The 19,319-nt window shown below is 42.4% G+C and overlaps 1 protein-coding gene across 1 annotated transcript in view; it reads left to right on the top strand.

Moving 5' to 3' along the window:
• Nucleotides 1-19,319, top strand: part of LOC120031208 (myocyte-specific enhancer factor 2D homolog) — a 78,948-nt gene that overhangs the window by 32,223 nt on the left and 27,406 nt on the right. Inside the window, exons 2-3 of the mRNA XM_038976853.1 lie at nt 7,844-8,194; nt 10,311-10,514. Coding sequence (XP_038832781.1) covers nt 8,141-8,194; nt 10,311-10,514 — 258 coding nt within the window. The 5' untranslated portion in view covers nt 7,844-8,140. The remainder of the gene's footprint in view (nt 1-7,843; nt 8,195-10,310; nt 10,515-19,319) is intronic.

Raw genomic sequence — 19,319 nt, 5'->3', positions numbered from 1 at the left:
CTAGCCTAAAGCCACAGGGATATCATATAATAAAATGTTCATGAAATCACAAGTCCAAGACACCAAATGAAAGATACACATCTTGTGAATCCAGCCATCATTTCTGATTTTTAAAATGTTTTACAGGGAAGACACAATATGTATTTCTATTAGCTAACCACCATAGCAAAAGACACAACTTTTTTTTCTCCACCATTTTTTTCCTGCATAGGTAGCTATCACAAATTCGACCAAATAAAGATATAAATAGTCACTAACCAAGAAACAACTTCATCAGATGACAGTCTGATAACATATTTATTGTATAGCATATGTTTTGTTCGAAAAATGTGCAAATTTCAGGTATAAATCATAGTTTTACATTGCAGCCACCATCACAACTCTCACCAAAGCAACTAGAATAACTACAGAGAGCAATGTGAATTACCTAAATACTCATCATAAAACATTTATGAAAAATACACAGCGTACAGCAAATGAAAGACAAAGATCTTGTGAATCCAGCCAATATTTCAGATTCTTTAAGTGTTTTACAGCGAAAACACAATTTAGCATTATATTAGCTTACTACAATAGCCAACCACACAGCAGCATTGATTCATGCACGTTAGCGATAGCGAATAAACCAGCAAAAGATATTACATTTTTCACTAACCTTCTCAAAACTTCATCAGATGACAGTCCTATAACATCATATTACACAATACATATATTGTTTGTTCGAAAATTTGCATATTTAGCGGCACAAATCGTGGTTATACAATGAGAATAGTAGCCAAGCTGCCAACAAAATGTCGGGAGAAATCTTGGGAGAGGCACCTAATCTAATCAATAACTAATCATAAACTTGACTAAAAAATACAGGTTGGACAGCAAATGAAAGATACATTAGTTCTTAATGCAACCGCTGTGTTAGATTTTTAAAATTAACGTTACTACGACATACAGCGTGCGTTAAAGCGAGACCGCACCGAAATTAATGGCGGAATAGTAGTGTAACATTTTTCAACAGAACAACGAATTAACATCATAAATAGTTCTTACTTTTTGATGAGCTTCCATCAGAATCTTGTGCAAGTGGTCCTTTGTCCAGAATCATCGTTGCTCGGTTGTAGATTGTCGTCTTCAACTTAGGAATTAGCAGCAAACATTAGCTATGTGGCCCAGACGTGTCCAACTCTTCATAACGCAGCACAAAGAAATATCCGAAAATCGCAATATACTGATATAAACTGATATAACTCGGTTTAAAATAACTACATTATGATGTCTTTAACACCTATATCGAATAAAATCAGAGCCGGATATATCTAAGGCCTATAACGAGAGCTTTTCAGAATGCCATCCTGAGGTCTGTCTTGCGCCATGACGAACGTTGAAAAGAGTGCACCCCACGTTCCAAGACCCTTTATATGGCCTCAGATCTGCATAGCAACCCCATTCCAATTCTCACTGCTTACTGACATCTAGGGGAAATCGTATGCAGTGCATGTCGACTCATAGATTACATGCAAATTAATAAACTGAACCTGGAACAGAGTGCCGATTTCAGATTTCTCACTTCCTGACAGGAAGTTAGCTGCAACTTGAGTTCTGTTTTACTCACAGATATAATTCAAACGGTTTTAGAAACTAGAGAGTGTTTTCTATCCAATAGTAATAATAATATGCATATTGTACAAGCAAGAATTGAGTACGAGGCAGTTTAATTTGGGAACGAATTTTTACAAAGTGAAAACAGCGCCCCCATATTGACAAGAAGTTTAAGGTTCTGACCTTACATGCAAAGATCAAAGATCTTCCCCATGTAGTGTAGCTGTTGATAGTATACTGCACACTAAAATATCTTCAACAATACAGATACAAATTGCATATATTTTAGGGGTTCCTCAGGGCTCAATGCAAGGACCACTGCAGAATAGCTTTTATCAGTGTTAATCTGTTCCTTGTCTAAAGTGTCTCACACTCCTTAATTCAGTCAGTCAGTAGACACTCTCCAGGCCCTCTGCCTTCAATGTGAGAGGAGAGATTCTACCTGACATCAGACATGGGAGGCTGACTCCCGCAGCATGAAGGGTAAAATGTCAAGGTTTGAACACCCGGGCAGATAAAGCAGCCTTTTCATGTGTGACCGGCCCGCATCCCAAAACAAATCCCACTGACCGCTGCCTTTGAACTGTAGACCAATGTTCTTATGGAAGGAGTAGTGCTCTGCTCACTCACTAGTCTTCTACTATTTGAGTGTATAACATAAAACTCAAAAGTGTTTTCTGTTTTAGTTTGAGTATTTTCAGTATAAACCTGTTACTTCTACAGTCTTTGGCAAATATAACAACCCACTCCAGAGTTTCTATGGTTTGCTATTATATTGGGCATTTACATCTAAAAGGACCTATGAGCACACACATATGAAGTTCATAGGAGCATGTCAAATTAAATGTTTTAGAAATGAAGGCATATATACATTTTGCAACCATTTTCCATCCAAAAAATGTGGAATAAGGAAAGGCTTTCATTTCTGCTCAAACATATGGAAAAAAGGGTCTTGGACAACATTGACCAGAAAATTTATTGAAAGGTATTAGATTTACATCAAAACACAATAATGTTGAAGTAAATACCCCTGCCAACTAATATCAACACTTCAGAAAGTATTCACACCCATTGACTTTTTACACATTTTGTTACAGCCTGAATTTTAAATTGATTAAATTGAGATTGTGTGTCAATGGCGTTCACACAATACCCCATAATGGCAAAGTGGAATTATGTCTTTAGAAATGTTTAACCCCTTTGTTATGGCAAGCCTAAATAAGTTCAGAAGTAAACATTTGCTTAAGTTGTGTTTTAATAGTTATTAAATAGTGTTTTAAGATTATTAAAAATAATGTTTTTTTAACATGATTACCCTACACATACAATTATCTGTAAGGTCCCTCAGTCGAGCAGTGAATTTCAGACACAGATTCAACCACAAAGACCAGGGAGGTTCTCCAATGCCCCGTAAAGAAGGGCACGTAATGGTAGATGGAAAAAAGTAAAGCCGACCATTGAATATCCCTTTGAGCATGGCAAAGTTATTAATTACACTTTGGATAGTGTATCAATACACCCAATCAATACAAAGATACAGGAATCCTTCCTAACTCGGTTGCCGGAGAGGAAGGAAACCACTCAGGGATTTCACCATGAGGCAAATGGTGACTTTAAAACAGTTAGCGTTTTAATGGCTGTGGTAGGAGAAAACTGAGGATGGATCAACAACGTTGTAGTTACTCCACAATACTAACCTAAATTACAGAGTGAAAAAAAGGAAGACAGTGCCATATTGCAAAGAAATGAACTTTATGTCCTGCCTACAAAGCGTTATGTTTGGGGCAAATCCAACACAAAAATCACTGAGTACCACTCTTCATACTTTCAAGCATAGTGGTGGCTGCATCATGTTATGGGTATACTTGTCATTGGCAAGGCTATGGAGTCTTTTATGATAAAAATAAACGTATAGAGCAAAGCACAGGCAAAATCCTAGAGGAAAACCTGGTTCAGTCTTATGGCTTGGGGGTAGAAGCGGTTAAGGAGCCTTTTGGTCCTAGACTTGGCGCTCCGGTACGGCTTGCGTTGCAGTAGCAGAGAGAACAGTTTATGGACTTGGGTGACTGGAGTCTTTGACAATTTCTTTGGGCCTTCCTCTGACACCTCCTATTATATAGGTCCTGGATGTCAGGAAGCTTGGCCCCAGTGATGTACTGGGCCATACGCACTACCCTCTGTAGCGCCTTAAGGTAAGATGCCGAGCAGTTGCCATACCAGGCGGTGATGCAACCGGTCAGGGTGTTCTCGATGGTGCAGCTGTAGAACTTTTTGAGGATCTGGGGACCAATGCCAAATCTTTTCAGTCTCCTGAAGGAAAAGGTGTTGTCGTGCCCTCTTCACAACTGTCTTGGTGTGTTTGGACTATAATAGTTTGTTGGTGATGTGGACAACAAGAAACTTGAAACATCTCGACCCGCTCCACTTCAGCCCTGTCGATGTGAATGGGGGCCTGTAGTCCTATAGTCCACGATCAGCTCCTTTGTTTTGCTCACATTGAGGGAGCGGTTGTTGTCCTGGCACCACACTGCCAAAAGAATAAAGACATTTCAAATATCATATTATGTCTATATACAGTGTTGTAATGATGTACAAATAGTTAAAGTACAAATGGGAAAATAAATAAACATAAATATAGGTTGTATTTACAATGGTGTTTGTTCTTCACTGGTTTCCCTTTTCATGAGGCAACAAGTCACAAATCTTACTACTGTGATTGCACACTGTGGTATTTCACTTAATAGATATGGGAGTTTATCAAAATTGTATGTGTTTTCAGATTCTTTGTGGGTCTCTGTAATCTGAGGGAAATATGTGTCTCTAATATGGTCATACATTTGGCAGGAGATTAGGAAGTGCAGCTCAGTTTCCACCTAATTTTGTGGGCAGTGTGCACATAGCCTGTCTTCTCTTGAGAGCCAGGTCTGCCTTCAGCGGCCTTTCTCAATAGCAAGGCTATGTTCACTGAGTCTGTACATAGTCAAAGATTTCCTTAATTTTGTGTCAGTCACTGTGGTCAGGTATTCTGTCACTGTGTACTCTCTGTTTAGGGCCAAATAGCATTCTAGTTTGCTCTGTTTAAAAAAAAAATAAAAAAAAATCCAATGTGTCAAGTAATTATCTTTTTGTTTTCTTATGATTTGGTTGGGCCTAATTGTGTTGCTGGACCAGCAGTGCTTAGGGGACTCTTCTCCAGGTTCATCTCTCTGTAGGTGATGGCTTTGTTATGGAATGTCTGGGAATCGCTTCCTTTTAGGTGGTTGTAGAATTTAACGTCTCTTTTCTGGTTTTCGATAATTAGAGGGGTATCGACCTAATTCTGCTCTGCATGATATTTGTTGTTTTATGGTTGTACACAGAGAATATTTTTGCAGAATTCTGCATGCAGTCTCAATTTGATGTTTGTCCCATTTTGTGAATTCTTGTTTGGTGAGTGGATCCCAGACCTCACAAACATAAAGGGCAATGAGTTCTAGAACTGATTCAAATGTTTTTTTGACAGATCCTAATTGGTATGTCAAATTTTATGTTCCTTTTGATGGCATAGAAGGCTCTTCTTGCCTCTCTCTCTCTCATTAATGTCACCTCTCTCAGTTCTTACTGACACCAACCCTCTTTCCATTTACTGTAACAAGCATCCTCACCCACTGGGCACTGACCAACATCGCACGTCCATGGATGTTGAAATTTGGTCAGTCCGCCCTGGCCGGACCAAATTTGTTCCAATCATAGAAGTCTATGTTTCACAAGTTTGGACAGTAGAGTAAAGTAGTACAGTACACTAGTAAAGTACAGTATAATTGAATGTACTATACTGAACATATCTACTTTACTGTGCTCTGCTGTACTGTACTCGACTCTACTGTGATGTCCAATCTTGTGAAACATAGACGCCTATGATTGTTTTAGATTTGGTCTAGTCCGGACAGACCAAATGTGGTCTTGTTTGGGGGCGGAGCTCATTACAATAATACCCAGTGTGTAGAATAATACCCAAAAGAAGGATGTTGCATATTTCTACCTTTTTTCTGTACCTATTCAGGATACATTACCATGAAGAGAATTATATTCATAGCCATAATTATGCATTTCTATATAGTACAGATCAGGGACTCATGATGTAATTCCGTTACCGTAACTCTGTTACCAGATGTAAATCCACTACACCTACTGTAGTTCAATAACCAAAATATAATTTTTCAAACTAATGGTGTCGAATGTTCTTTCTGCAGACATATTTTAATCTTAATTGGAGCAGATATTTACGTTTTTCTAAAATGTGGTTGCGTAAAAAACTGAGGGAGATTTTACAGTAATTATGTTACCAAACTTTGCATCTGCACAGTTCTTCCAGTAAATGTGTTTTTGTGAAATGTTCTGTGTAAATTGTTCAAAGTAGTCCTTGTGCATTGCTTTGTTGAACTTTGAAATCAATTGTTTTTGTTGAAAATGTATGCCAAAGTGAAAAAGCGTCAAAGCGTAATTCCATTGCCGCGGAAATGACCTAATACAACCCCCTCCATATTTTCCATGTAAAACGAGAGCTGAAGCTGCCTCTAGTTCTTTTGTTAGGGCTTTATTTTTAAGAGAACAACTATGACATGCATAACACCCTTTTCTCAGACTTCTCCCATTGTCCTGCCTCCAAGCCAAATACGTAGTGCATAATTCATGGAGAACGCATTGCCATAGTGAATGCAATTGCATCAACTATAAGCAAATGTGTGGTATGTGCACACATCGACACACAGAACCCGTTCTATCACGTCATTGTTTTGTTTTTTATGGTAATGGAAGCAGAGCAGGCATTAATCAGGGGGTGGTTTTACTATTCTCTCAGGTAAACAATGGGTGATGTAGTGTTGAAACTGCACTCAAGGCTTTCCAGATGCACTCTCTCTAATGCAATGACTCGGCTCCCACTGTCATGCGGGTGTGTTGGAACAGTACACAGTCTGGATGTATATATAGAGAGCTATTTTTAAGGCTGAACCACAAATAGTAGTAGTAGTGGGGCTTAATTAAAATGGTCCATGCCTCTGTTGCCATTCCCGGGTTGCTGTCTGCTCGTTCGTTCATTCATTCATATGCACACGTACTCTGCACTCTCTCATTTGCCCTCTCTCTTTTTGTTGTTAGAAATTGCTATACATTGCAAAAAAAAATATAATAAAACCCTGTTTAGTTAAAGGGGCAATCTGCAGTTGCTGCACCCACTTTTGAACGAATTCAAATAATGATATTTACCTAATGATTCTTAAAAGAATATAACTTTAGAAATGCCTCATGAGCTTAGTTCAACTGTCACACCCTATCAGAATCCAAAATAAAAGCTTGTTTTTACTCCAATGTTTGTAAACATTATAAATATAAACAAACACTATATAGCCTCAAAACATAGTTAAAACGATAATTTAGATTCTTATAGATGGTCGGTCCATAGCTCTTTCTATGAATTTGAGAGTGGTTACATTTATCCAGTCCCATCCCTCAGCTTTTTACCAAAACAGAGATGGGGTGGCCAGCTTTGTTATTAATTCAACTGCGGATTTGACCTGGACTTTTCTGTCTTCAATTAAATATTTATCTTTAAATACACTTATTTTCCTTATATTAAAGGAACACAGTGGGTTATCTAACATGGAACTGTGCCAAATTACCACAGTTTAGATAACAAAACCTAGTGGTAATGATAACATTACGGGTTCAGTGACAGAATCCTAGAGCCTACTTCAAAACGGAAGCTCTGAGCACTAGCGTCCCGCCCACACATGGCGAGCAGCCTCACTGGGCCATGGGGCCGGGCTCGGCATTCAATTGGGAATCACATGCAGCACGTCAGGTCGGGCAGGCAGCGAGTTGCTGTGGGCAACCAACAGATCAGTTATGTGGCGGTGATGCCTCTAATAAAGCTGACACAGCACAGCCCTCCCCGTGGCCCCCCTGAGGGGCTCCCGCTCCACAGTGCGCCAGGCACACTTGCCCCCATGGAACACTAACCCCAAGAGAAGGCTTCCCCATCCTTCAGTTCCCCCCGCTGCTGCTGCGGCTGCTCTTTCGAAGCGTGCTTCTAATTTGTCCGAAAGGAACCCTGACTTAAATGCATCGCTTTGGTTTCTCTGTCGAGTACTGTTGAGGTTAAAAGGCTAAGACAATTGTTGATTCTGAAGGATGTTGGCAGGAATGGTACATGAACGATACCTCTACCTCTCCTGAATGTCATACTGATCCGATGCTCTCTGTTTTCCAGGAGTAACACACCTGCAGATTCAGAGGACCAGTGGATGACCTGCCTGCTGTACAGACCATGATCTGAAGGCCCCGCCACGTGGCCCCATTCTTCTTCCTTATTTCCTGCAGGGGTAAGAGCTCCTAGACCAGCTGCCTCAGACAGGTGGAGCGGAGGGAGATAGAGAGAGTGTGTACGAGAAAGAGTGCGACAGCCAAACGCCTAGTCGGCAACAGTGCCCACCAACCACCTCCACAGGACAGCCGTGCCCTCCGACCCCGCCACGCCCCCTGCCCCTCCCACCGCCAGACCGGAACCATGGGAAGGAAAAAGATCCAAATACAGAGGATCACAGATGAACGGAACAGACAGGTGTGTGTGTGTGTGTGTGGATAATGTTTCTTTGTATGTAGAAACTCTATCATGCCTATGACTACACCAGTATTTTTCCAAGACGATGAAAGTCTAAATGATCCTTCTAAAATGAGTCAACTGGTTAATGGGCTTTGGTTCATTGAGCTTATTGAGTAATGGATGTGATGCGTCTGCCATCCCCAAAATGTCCCTGGCTGAGTAGAACCTGAGTATTTTAGACACTAGGTGGCCCGAGGTCCTGAAATCATCTTAAGCTTTTTGTATTTCTTTATAGGTGCCCATTTTCATAGAGCAGCACACACAGAGACTCAAAATGCTTCAGGCATTCAAGCATTATGTTGATTCATCAAAAGTTGATAGAAATATTGGTGAACCATCATCCTACCAGATGTTGATCACAAGATACTGTCATTAGCACTAATGGATTGGCCCCGCCCCCAAGGCTATAGACTCTGACGGAAATTCAACAGCATGTGAAATACATGTTGTGAAAAGAGAGCGTGAGAACCACAAATAGTTTACATAGTAATGGATTATTAACTGAACGCCGAATGCTACAGAGACCATGAACACTCCTGAAACATTGCAGGTGCAGAAAGTAGAGCAGCTGGGGAGGCTGTGGTTGTCACTGTGGCTTCCTCCTCTCCTCGCCACACAACCACACTCGTCAGGACATGGCCATGAAACAACTCATCCCTCTCATGGCGGATGTCTTGTTCTGTCGTTCGTTGCCATTGGTTACTTGCAATTCTGTTCTTAATGTCAGTTATGTTCAGCTTGTTTATCTTGGCATTCATGTCGAAGGAAGGATCAAGACTAATTATTGTTGAAGACTCGGTGTACCTCACGCCTCCGACAAATCAGAGCATTTCTCTTCATGATAAACCATCTTATAATTGGTTATGAGAATCATTGTAATAGTATTGTTTATCAGCTCTGTGAGCCTGGCTTGCCATTGTCCTCGCTGAACTTTCTTCCCCTTGTTTCTATGTTCTGCTCTCTCTGTGTGTGTGTGTGTGTGTGTGTGTGTGTGTGTGTGTGTGTGTGTGTGTGTGTGTGTGTGTGTGTGTGTGTGTGTGTGTGTGTGTGTGTGTGTGTGTGTGTGTGTGTGTGTGTGGAGATGATTGTGTGAGTGTGTGGAGATGATTGTGTGAGTGTGTGGAGATGATTGTGTGAGTGTGTGGAGATGATTGTGTGAGTGTGTGGAGATGATTGTGTGAGTGTGTGGAGATGATTGTGTGAGTGTGTGCGTGTGTGGAGATGATTGTGGCAGTGTGTGTGGAGATGATTTTGGGAGTGTGTGTGATGGGGTTTGAGGGAGGGAGGTGGTAGGCGGTTGCCCATGGATACGACCCCGATATAATTTGATTTGTGGCAGCGGGAAGCAATGAGTGAGCAAGAACGACGCAGAGAGGAAAAGGGAGAGAAAAGAAAATGAGAGCGAGGAAACGAGAGAGACGGAGACAGTGAGAGAGGGAGACTGAGACCGTGGGGAGGACAAGGAGAGAGCACAAGCTGGCTCCTGCCCCACAGAGAGGCATCAGTGTAACATGGGGGTGCTCAAGCAATTATAGAGAGAGAGGGGAGATGGAGAGAGCGAGAAAGAGAGAGCGAGCAATTGAAGGTCTCACATGGCAGTGTGGTTCCTTTCCGTGCATCTGCTTCTTCGCACTCCTCTCTGATCCTGTCTACAGCAAAACAAACAAACTCAAATTCCCCTATTTGCATAAATGCCTCAAAACCAAGGGAGTGGTATTAAACACAACCACAACACACTGCAGGACCTCATCCCTGTTGTCACCTTTAATTAGCTGTCTGTAATGTGTTGTTTGTTCACACATTGGCTGTTCTCTTAGAGACTATTATTTACTGTTATTGATATAGTCCCTCCCACTTGTATTACGTTTAACCAATTATTATACAGTACTACAAATTCCTTCACTTTTACAGTATCGCTAATGTTATTGTTCTTCCTCTTTCCTTCTATGCCAAATATCCCTCTCCCCTTCCCAATATCACCTGCCAATCCTCCCTTCTCCTTCCCAATACCCTCCCCCACAACATCCCTTCCTTACCACCCTCTAATACACCCACACCATCCCTCCCCTCACAGGTGACGTTCACCAAGAGGAAGTTTGGCCTGATGAAGAAGGCGTATGAGCTGAGCGTGCTGTGCGACTGTGAGATCGCCCTCATCATCTTCAACCACTCCAACAAGCTGTTCCAGTACGCCAGCACCGACATGGACAAGGTCCTGCTCAAATACACCGAGTACAACGAGCCCCACGAGAGCCGTACCAACGTCGACATCATGGAGGTAATGGAGGAGGGAGAGAGGAGGAGGAGGAGAGGTGTTACTGTGTAGTTCCCTGCAGGAGAGAGTGAACAGGGTGGTTGTGTGTTCTGAGGTAGAGGGGGAGATGGGGGAGGGGAGAGGTGTTACAATATGGTATTTTAGTACAGTGCCATGGAGGAGAGGCGGTAATGAAATGGCTCGCTGTGTTTCATTTTGTTTTTACATCCGTGGTTGTAATATGGTCATAATATGCTTGTTTAGAAGGTAGTTTACATTTGATAACACTTTATTTTAGGGTTTGCCTATAACCTGTTGATTGTTTTATTTTGTATTATTATTTTTTTTACATTTTGTTGATAAATTAAGTAGCGAATATTTCTGTTCATGATTTATATTTGATAACAGGCCCACGTGACCTGGTGTTATGTTTTCTTGATATCAAGAGCTGTTTTATTTTTGACTACTACCACTCTGGTCTGGATGAGCGCTTTCAATCCAAAGCCATCAGGTCTTTATTTATGTAGTAAGAGAAAGGGATGTTTTTTTCTTTTTTAGAGTATTCAAGATCACTTTTATTTTTTGGTGTGTGCTTTTCTCTGAATCCTTGGTTGAATCCAGAGTTGTTTGGATGTTGTGTTTTGTCATAGCCAGAGTAGACAAATATAAACACAAGCTACAAGCCTTAATTCCTCTTAAAGCAAATGTCTAGTGAGAGGGAGTGAGAGGGCAGGTACAGTAACTTCCATGACATTACATCAGAGAGACCGAGAAGGAAACAGATCTCGAGAGAGAGAGACTGAGGGCAGTTAGCCTAGCATGGCCGCCCCTAGCTAACATAGGCTGGCTCTAGAAGGCCCTAAATGTACACCAGTGTGCTGTGGCCAGATTACAGGCTCGTGTGGGGCCTGTTCCAGTATCCATCCATCCAGGCCTGGCTGGCTGCCTGGTGCCTGGGATCATGGTGGGAGGGCAGAGGTAGGGACAGCTGGACCTGCTGTCACCACCCCCTAGCCTTGGCCGGGGCTACAAGGCCACTCCAACAAAAAGCCTCCGGTCCCCCTGGAACCACGCTATCACAAAATGGAGGGTTGCACGAAGGAGGAGGAGCATAGAGAGAGTTTCTAGATGGGGAATGTGAATGAGGTTACATTGAGCGAATGAGCGCTCAAGTGGTATCTTTTTTTCACCAACATGGATGTGCGGTATCATTTATCTGCCTTGACCCTTTTATACACAGGTTTTCTCATGGATTCATAACAAATGGGCAGATAATATTTAAATAGCCAGTTAAATTGTAACTTACCACTTATAATTCATATACAGTGAAGCCTTTTCGTTCTATAAAGACCATGTCACTGGATCATGAAATTCTTGGTACAGCCGTTGCAGCTGTCCATTACCACGTGGAATAACTGAGATGGCATTCAGAGTGTCTCTCTCGCTGTTTCTCTCTCCTCTGTCTTTCTGTCTGTGGATGGCAGAGGTGAGGGCTACATGGAGCTCCAGTTGCAGATGGCTCTTAAGTGTGTGTGCTGTGGCAGGGATTTGGGCCGCTCCGGGCCACATTAGCTTAAGCTCCAATGACTGTGTGTGTGTGTCTGCCTGTATTTGTGTGTAAGCCTTCATGTTTGTGTGCATGCGCCCGCTCTGCAGTGGCCCGTGAGAATGCCTCATACAATATTCAGGCCAGATGCCTCGGCGCGGGAGTGTGTCACTGCCTGAATCCATATGAGGGTTCCCCCATGCATCTTCATCTCCTTCAGCAAGCCTCAGGCCCAGAGGAGAACCACTGTTCTACTGCCATTCCTCAGACCGAGAGGCTCCTTCTAGCTTGTTTAGTTTGATCTGTATTGTTTAGCGAGGGAGAGGGGCAGAGTTTAGATGAATCGCTTGGCACTGGTGAGCGGGGAAAGACAGGGAGAGAGAGGAGAGGGGTTGAGCGGATAGGCACAAAATGTGTCCATTTGCCGCTCTGCCTCCCCGCGTCTCTCCAAGCAAGTGCTTTGGTGTATGAATTATGGAGTTGGATGCAGTCACGCACACACACTTAGTCATATGTTATGCTTATTATGTACCCTACTCGCACGCGCACACACACACACACACACACACAGTACATTAATATACACACACATAAATATACAAACACACAAATATACAGACCCAATGCTCAAAAGCACGATACTAAAACTGAAATGTGCATACATACAGTACCAATCAAAAGTTTGGACACCAACTCATTCAAGGGTTTTTCTTTATTTCTACTATTTTCTACGTTGTAGAATAATAGTGAAGACATCAACACAAAAATTACACATATGGAATCATGTAGTAACCAAAAGTGTTCAACAAATTAAAATATATGTTATATTTTAGATTCTTTAAAGTAGCCACCCTTTGCCTTGATGACAGCTTTGCACACTCTTGGCATTCTCTCAACCAGCTTCATGAGGTAGTCACCTGGAATGCATTTCAATTAACAGGTGTGCCTTGTTAAAAGTTAATTTGTGGAATTTCTTAATGCATTTGAGCCAATCAGTTGTGTTGTGACAAGGTAGGGGTGGTATACAGAAGATAGCCCTAATTGGTAAAAGACCAAGTCCAAGCTCAAATAAGCAAAGAGAATCGACAGTCCATTACTTTAAGACATGAAGGTCAGTCAATGTGGAACATTTAAAGAAATTCAAAGTTTCTTCAAGTGCAGTCGCAAAAGCCATCAAGCGCTATGATGAAACTGGCTCCCATGAGGACCGCCACAGGAAAGGAAGACCCAGAGTTACCTCTGCTGCAGAAGATACGTTCATTAGAGTTATCAGCCTCAGAAATTGGCAGCCCAAATAAATGCTTCAGAGTTCAAGTAACTGTTCAGAGGAGACTGTGTGAATCAGGCCTTCATGGTCAAATTGCTGCAAAGAAACCACTACTAAAGGACAGCAATAAGAAGAAGAGACTTGCTTGGGACAAGAAACACGAGCAATGGACATTAGACCAGTGGAAATCTGTCCTTTGGTCTGATGAGTCCAAATTTGAGATTTCTGGTTCTAACCGCCGTGTCTTCGTGAGATGCAGAGTCGGTAAACGGATGATCTCTGCATGTGTGGTTCCCACCGTGAAGCATGGAAGTGTGATGGTGCTTTGCTGGTGACACTGTCTGTGATTTATTTAGAATTCATGGCACACTTAACCAGCATGGCTACTACAGCATTCTGCAGCGATACCCCATTCCATCTGGTTTGCGCTTAGTGGGACTATCATTTGTTTTTCAACAGGACAATGACCCAACACACCTCCAGGCTGTGTAAGGGCTATTTGACCGAGAGGGATTGAGTGCTGCATCAGATGACCTGGCCTCCAATCACCCGACCTAAACCCAATTGAGATGGTTTGGGATGAGTTGGACCGCAGAGTGAAGGAAAAGCAGCCGACAATGTGGGAACTCCTTCAAGACTGTTGGAAAAGCATTCCAGGTGAAGCTGGTTGAGAATGCCAAGGGTGTGCAAAGCTGTCATCAAGGCAAAGGCTGGCTACTTTGAAGAATCTAAAATATATTTTAATTTGTTTAACATTTTGGTTACTACCTTACTCCATATGTGTTATTTCAGTTGATGTCTTCACTATTTTTCTACAATGTAGAAAATAGTAAAAAATAAAGAAAAACAGTGGAATGAGTTGTCCAAACATTTGACTGGTACTGTACGTACACACAATTTTCTTCACACAGTTGGGCTTTCCTTCACTCTAGTACACAGCTGGGAGGTGATGCATATGTACACACACAGCTTCTCTGTGCTGCACGTGTAGTGTGTGTGTGTGGGCAGCCTGCCTCTCCTGCCAGAACGTGTTAATCCGCTTCACTGCAGATCCCAATCAGGGGCGAGGGAAGGAAAAGTGATGGAGAATGAGCACTGAATGAGGAGGGAGATGAATAGCCAGGGAGAGGAGAGAGGAAGAAGAGGGGATGCCCTTTTTCTTAAGCAGCTCAAAGAGGAAGATCTTACCATAGCATTAAAGACTTTGTCACTGCCCTGATTCAAGGTCACGGTGAGAGGAGCCCCTCATGACACGCACCACAAAACAGCACTTGACAAGATTCCCCATAAGTAATTTATTCTAATTAGAACATAATTGCCCATCACTTTCCAATATGGAGATATTCGGAACTGTCCTATCATGACGCTGATGGTTCCTCATGAGGCGGGCCTCCCTCTGTTGCCCTGACGATTCTCCCTCCATCAGAATAATCCTGTTTTGCCATGTCAGCCAAATTCCTGGGACGTGCCCTAAGACCTGTCATATTCCAATATCCTAATCGGGACAGGACAGGGTCAATGGGGGCTTCTCCTTATCAAGTCACCTCCAAAGGTCATGGAGGTGACTTGATCGCCATGGAGACGGTAATATGTTTTATTATGATGCATCAGGGTGTGATGGTAAATGGCATCTAATCAGATTCAGTTTTTTGTTTTTGTTAAACAGGCACTTAGTCTGCATCATGTTTGTTGTTGTTACTGCCAGGAACATTAATGGGGCATGATTGATTATTTAAGAGCAAATGAAAGCCGCATTTATTTATTCATCACGGCAAGCTAAATAAATAGTGTGATTTGATGCCTAAGTTAAAATGAATCTCAATTTTTTGAAAGAGCTTATGCAGCATTATTCCCATTTTAGACAGACTGTTAAATGGGGCAGCAGGTAGCCTAGTGGTTAGAGCGTTGGACTAGTAACCGAAAGGTTACCAGATCGAATCCCCGAGCTAACAAGGTAAAAATCTGTCGTTCTGCCCCTGAACAAGGCAGTTAACCCACTGTTCCTAGGCCGTCATTGAAAATAAGAATTTGTTCTTAACTGACTTGCCTAGTTAAATAACGGTAAAAGAAAAATACAACAGGATACGATTGCTCGGTCTGTGATACAGATCATATGGGCCTCCTCATAGGGATAAGTACACTGTCATCCTGCAGATTCCAGACCATCCATATCCAATGAGGGCATGGTCCGCTACCTCTGTGAGGAAGCAAGCCATTGGCCCCTCCTGAGATGGTGTGATAGAGGGGGTCCATTAACCACATGTATAAGTAATAACACCCACCGCTGGCCATTGTAGTAATAGTGGAGACATTCTTCAGGGATGTACTACTAGTCGAATGAATGAGGATAGAGCCGGACAGAGCCTCTATGGCCACTCAGTGATGTGTTATTTGGCAGCCCTGTAGTGTAGTAAGCAGAGGCTTACAGGATGCCCTGGGGGGGGGCACAATGTACCTGAATGCGGGCAACTGCAAATGGGACGTGACATTACATTATGCCTTTGTGTTCCTGGGCCCCGGCCCGTACTACTCACCACATACTTCCATTCTAAAGAGAGAAGGTAGAATTGGAGAAAAGGAGAGATGGATGGCGTTTTGAGAGCAAAAAGTAGGATGAGAAGCTGTAGGAATAGGTCAAAAGAGGGAGAGCAGGTCAAAAGACAGAAGTGAAAGATGGATAGACAGGAGATGGAGGAAAAATGAAGGCCGGATAAGAGGATAAAGGAGAGCAGCACAGGAGAACATGTAGGAGGATGACGTGAGAGGACTGTATGGATCGATTATGAGATCCTGAGAGAAAAAGATGGAGAAAGAGAAATGAATATAAATGGATAGAGTGAAAGAGAAGAGGGTGAAAGGTGAAGGAAAGCGAGAGATACAGCTGGAGAGAGAAAGACGAGGACTGAGCGACCACGAGAGAATGAAAGAGAGAGCAAGGGAGAGCAGGAGATAGGATGAGAGTGCCAGAGGGGGAGGGGCAGGGAAGCTCACAGCCCAGCCAGTCAGACTGTGTGCTGCTCTGCAGGGGAATCTTACCCTGGCAACACAATAGAGGGCAGCACTTGAAAGAGTGTGCCAGCGGGGGAGAGGTGCAGAGGGACCGGTGAACAGATGGAGCTGACTGAAACAAGCTGATCAGCTGACCGACTTCTGCGTGTGTGTAACATTATATAGGACTGCCATGTTCTATTGTCAGGGCAGTTTTGTATGTAGCGATTTTGTTTTTGTTGACAGTCGGCTGCATATGTCCATGACTCTACCACGTCCCTGCACAGACTTTTGTCAGATGTTGTCATTGTCAGTTTTTAGTTTTTTAGGTCAGCACAGACACACGGATCATGTTTTCCATTAACAGTGCAGAATAAACAGCATGGTGGCTAAACAGTGTCAGGAAGTTCTAGTCTCTAATTTGATCAGTGCACTGATTTTAATTGATACACCTGAACAGATAAACCGGGTACAGATGAAAGAGTCATCTCTATGTGGGTGGAATGTATTTCACACTGTGTGTAATAATATGAATATAATATATATTATGGATATCACACTATACATTATGGATACTAATATTTAGAGTGAATTTGATCTGTATTGGGGGGTTTAGCTCAGTAAACCTGGATTTAACTTCACAGTTGGGTAGCTAATGACTGCATTAGTCTTTTTACGTCTTTTATTCTCTCTGCCTCTCAGCTTGGCATTGAATTCCATGTTATTGAGTCATCCTCACTACACAGAACAGTGATCGTCCCTAGTGGGTGTCCTAGAGAACATCCACTTATCTACTAATCAAATCTCCATCAGGCAGCACTCACTGTATGGCGGATAATACAGTCATCTCTCTGCCACACAATACTGTAGATACCCATTTATTTATGTTGCTTTACTTAAATACACATTCCCCCTTTTCCATATACAATAGAACTGAATAGTACATCTGTCATGTGGAAGAATTTGCCACACTCTAGGTGGGAATCCATTTTGTCGGGATCTGGTTTGCTGTTTGGTCCAGATCCCACTGGCAAAGCTACTTACAGTTAAGCTTGTTTCCAGAATCATGTCAAAATAAGACCATTTCCACTGTGCATTAGAGCTGAAATGGCCTGACTGCCCAACTCTGTGGCTGGCTAACACCGTGGTGTGCTTCTGTTTCACCCCCTATTCTTTACCTTTGCTCAATAGCTTTTGTTGGCATAGCGCTTCACACCAATTTAGAGGTGCTCGAATATCCGAGCCGACAGAGAAAAAAAAAATGTTGAGCAAGGCACCCTTAAGCAAGGCACTTAACCTTAATTTGCGCCATACTACTATATACAGTACCAGTCAAAAGTTTGGATTCCTACTCATTCCAGGGTTTCTCTCTATTTTTACTATTTTGTACATTGTAGAATAATAGTGAAGACATCAAAACTATGAAATAACATACCAAATAAGTGTTAAACAAATCAAAAATAGATTTTAGATTCTTCAAAGTAGCCACCCTTTGCCTTGATGACAGCTTTGCATACTCTTGGCATTCTCTCAACCAGCTTCAAGAGGTAGTCACCTGGAATGCTTTCCCAACAGTCTTGAAGGAGTTCCCACACATGCTGAGCATTTGTTGGCTGCTTTTCCTTCACTCTGCGGTCCAACTCATCCCAAACCACATCAATTGGGTTGAGGTCGGGGGATTGGAGGCCAGGTCATCTGATGCAGCTTCATTAAATAGTATCCGCAAAACACCAGTCAACAGTGAAGAGGCGACTCCGGGATGCTGGCCTTCTAGGCATAGTTGCAAAGAGAAAGCCATAACTCAGACTGGCCAATAAAAATAAAAGATTAAGATGGGCAAAAGAACAGTTACTGGACAGAGGAACTCTGTTTAGAAGGCCAGCATCCCGGAGTAGCCTCTTCACTGTTGACGTTGAGACTCGTGTTTTGCAGGTACTATTTAATGAAGCTGCCAGTTGGGGACTTGTGAGGTGTCGGTTTCTCAAACTAGACACTAATGTACTGGTCCTCTTGCTCAGTTGTGCCCTGGGGCCTCCCACTCATCTTTCTATCCTGGTTAGAGCCAGTTTGTGCTGTTCTGTTCTGTGAGTAGTACACAGCGTTGTACAAGATCTTCAGTTTCTTGGCAATTTCTCAGAAAAAGAATAGAGTGACGAGTTTCAGAAGAAAGGTCTTTGTTTATGGCCATTTTGAGCCTGTAATCAAACGCACAAATGCTGATGCTCCAGATACTCAACTAGTCTAAAGAAGGCCAGTTGTATTGCTTCTTAAATCAGAACAACAGTTTTCAGCTGTGCTAACATAATTGCAAAAGGGTTCTCTCATGATCAATTTGCCTTTTAGAATGATAAACTTGGATTAGCTAACACAACGTGCCATTGGAACACGAGTGATGGTTGCTGAAAATGGGCCTTGGTACGCCTACGCACAGTTGAAGTCGGATGTTTACATACACTCAGGTTGGAGTCATTAAAACTCGTTTTTCAACCACTCCACAAATTTCTTGTTAACAAACTATAGTTTTGGCAAGTCAGTTAGGACATCTACTTTGTGCATGACAAGTAATTTTTCCAACAATTGTTTACAGACAGATTATTTCACTTATAATTCACTGTATCACAATTCCAGTGGGTCAGAAGTTTACATACACTAAGTTGACTGACTTTAAACAGCTTGGAAAATTCCAGAAAATGTCATCATGGCTTTAGAAGCTTCTGATAGGCTAATTGACATCATTTGAGTCAATTGAAGGTGTACCTGTGGATGTATTTCAAGGCCTACCTTCGAAATCAGTGCCTCTTTGCTTGACATCATGGGAAAATCTAAATAAATCAACCAAGACCTCAGAAAAAAATTGTAGACCTCCACAAGTCTGGTTCCTCCTTGGGAGCAATTTCCAAATGCCTGAAGTTACCACGTTCATCTGTACAAACAATAGTACGCAAGTATAAACACCATGGGACCACGCAGCCGTCATACCGCTCAGGAAGGAGACGCGTTCTTTCTCCTAGAGATGAACGTACGAAAA

Source organism: Salvelinus namaycush, chromosome 37 (genome assembly GCF_016432855.1).
Source record: "Salvelinus namaycush isolate Seneca chromosome 37, SaNama_1.0, whole genome shotgun sequence".
NCBI lineage: Eukaryota > Metazoa > Chordata > Actinopteri > Salmoniformes > Salmonidae > Salvelinus > Salvelinus namaycush.
Note: the sequence above shows the minus strand (reverse complement) of the source record. Positions and strands in the feature narration are given on the sequence as shown.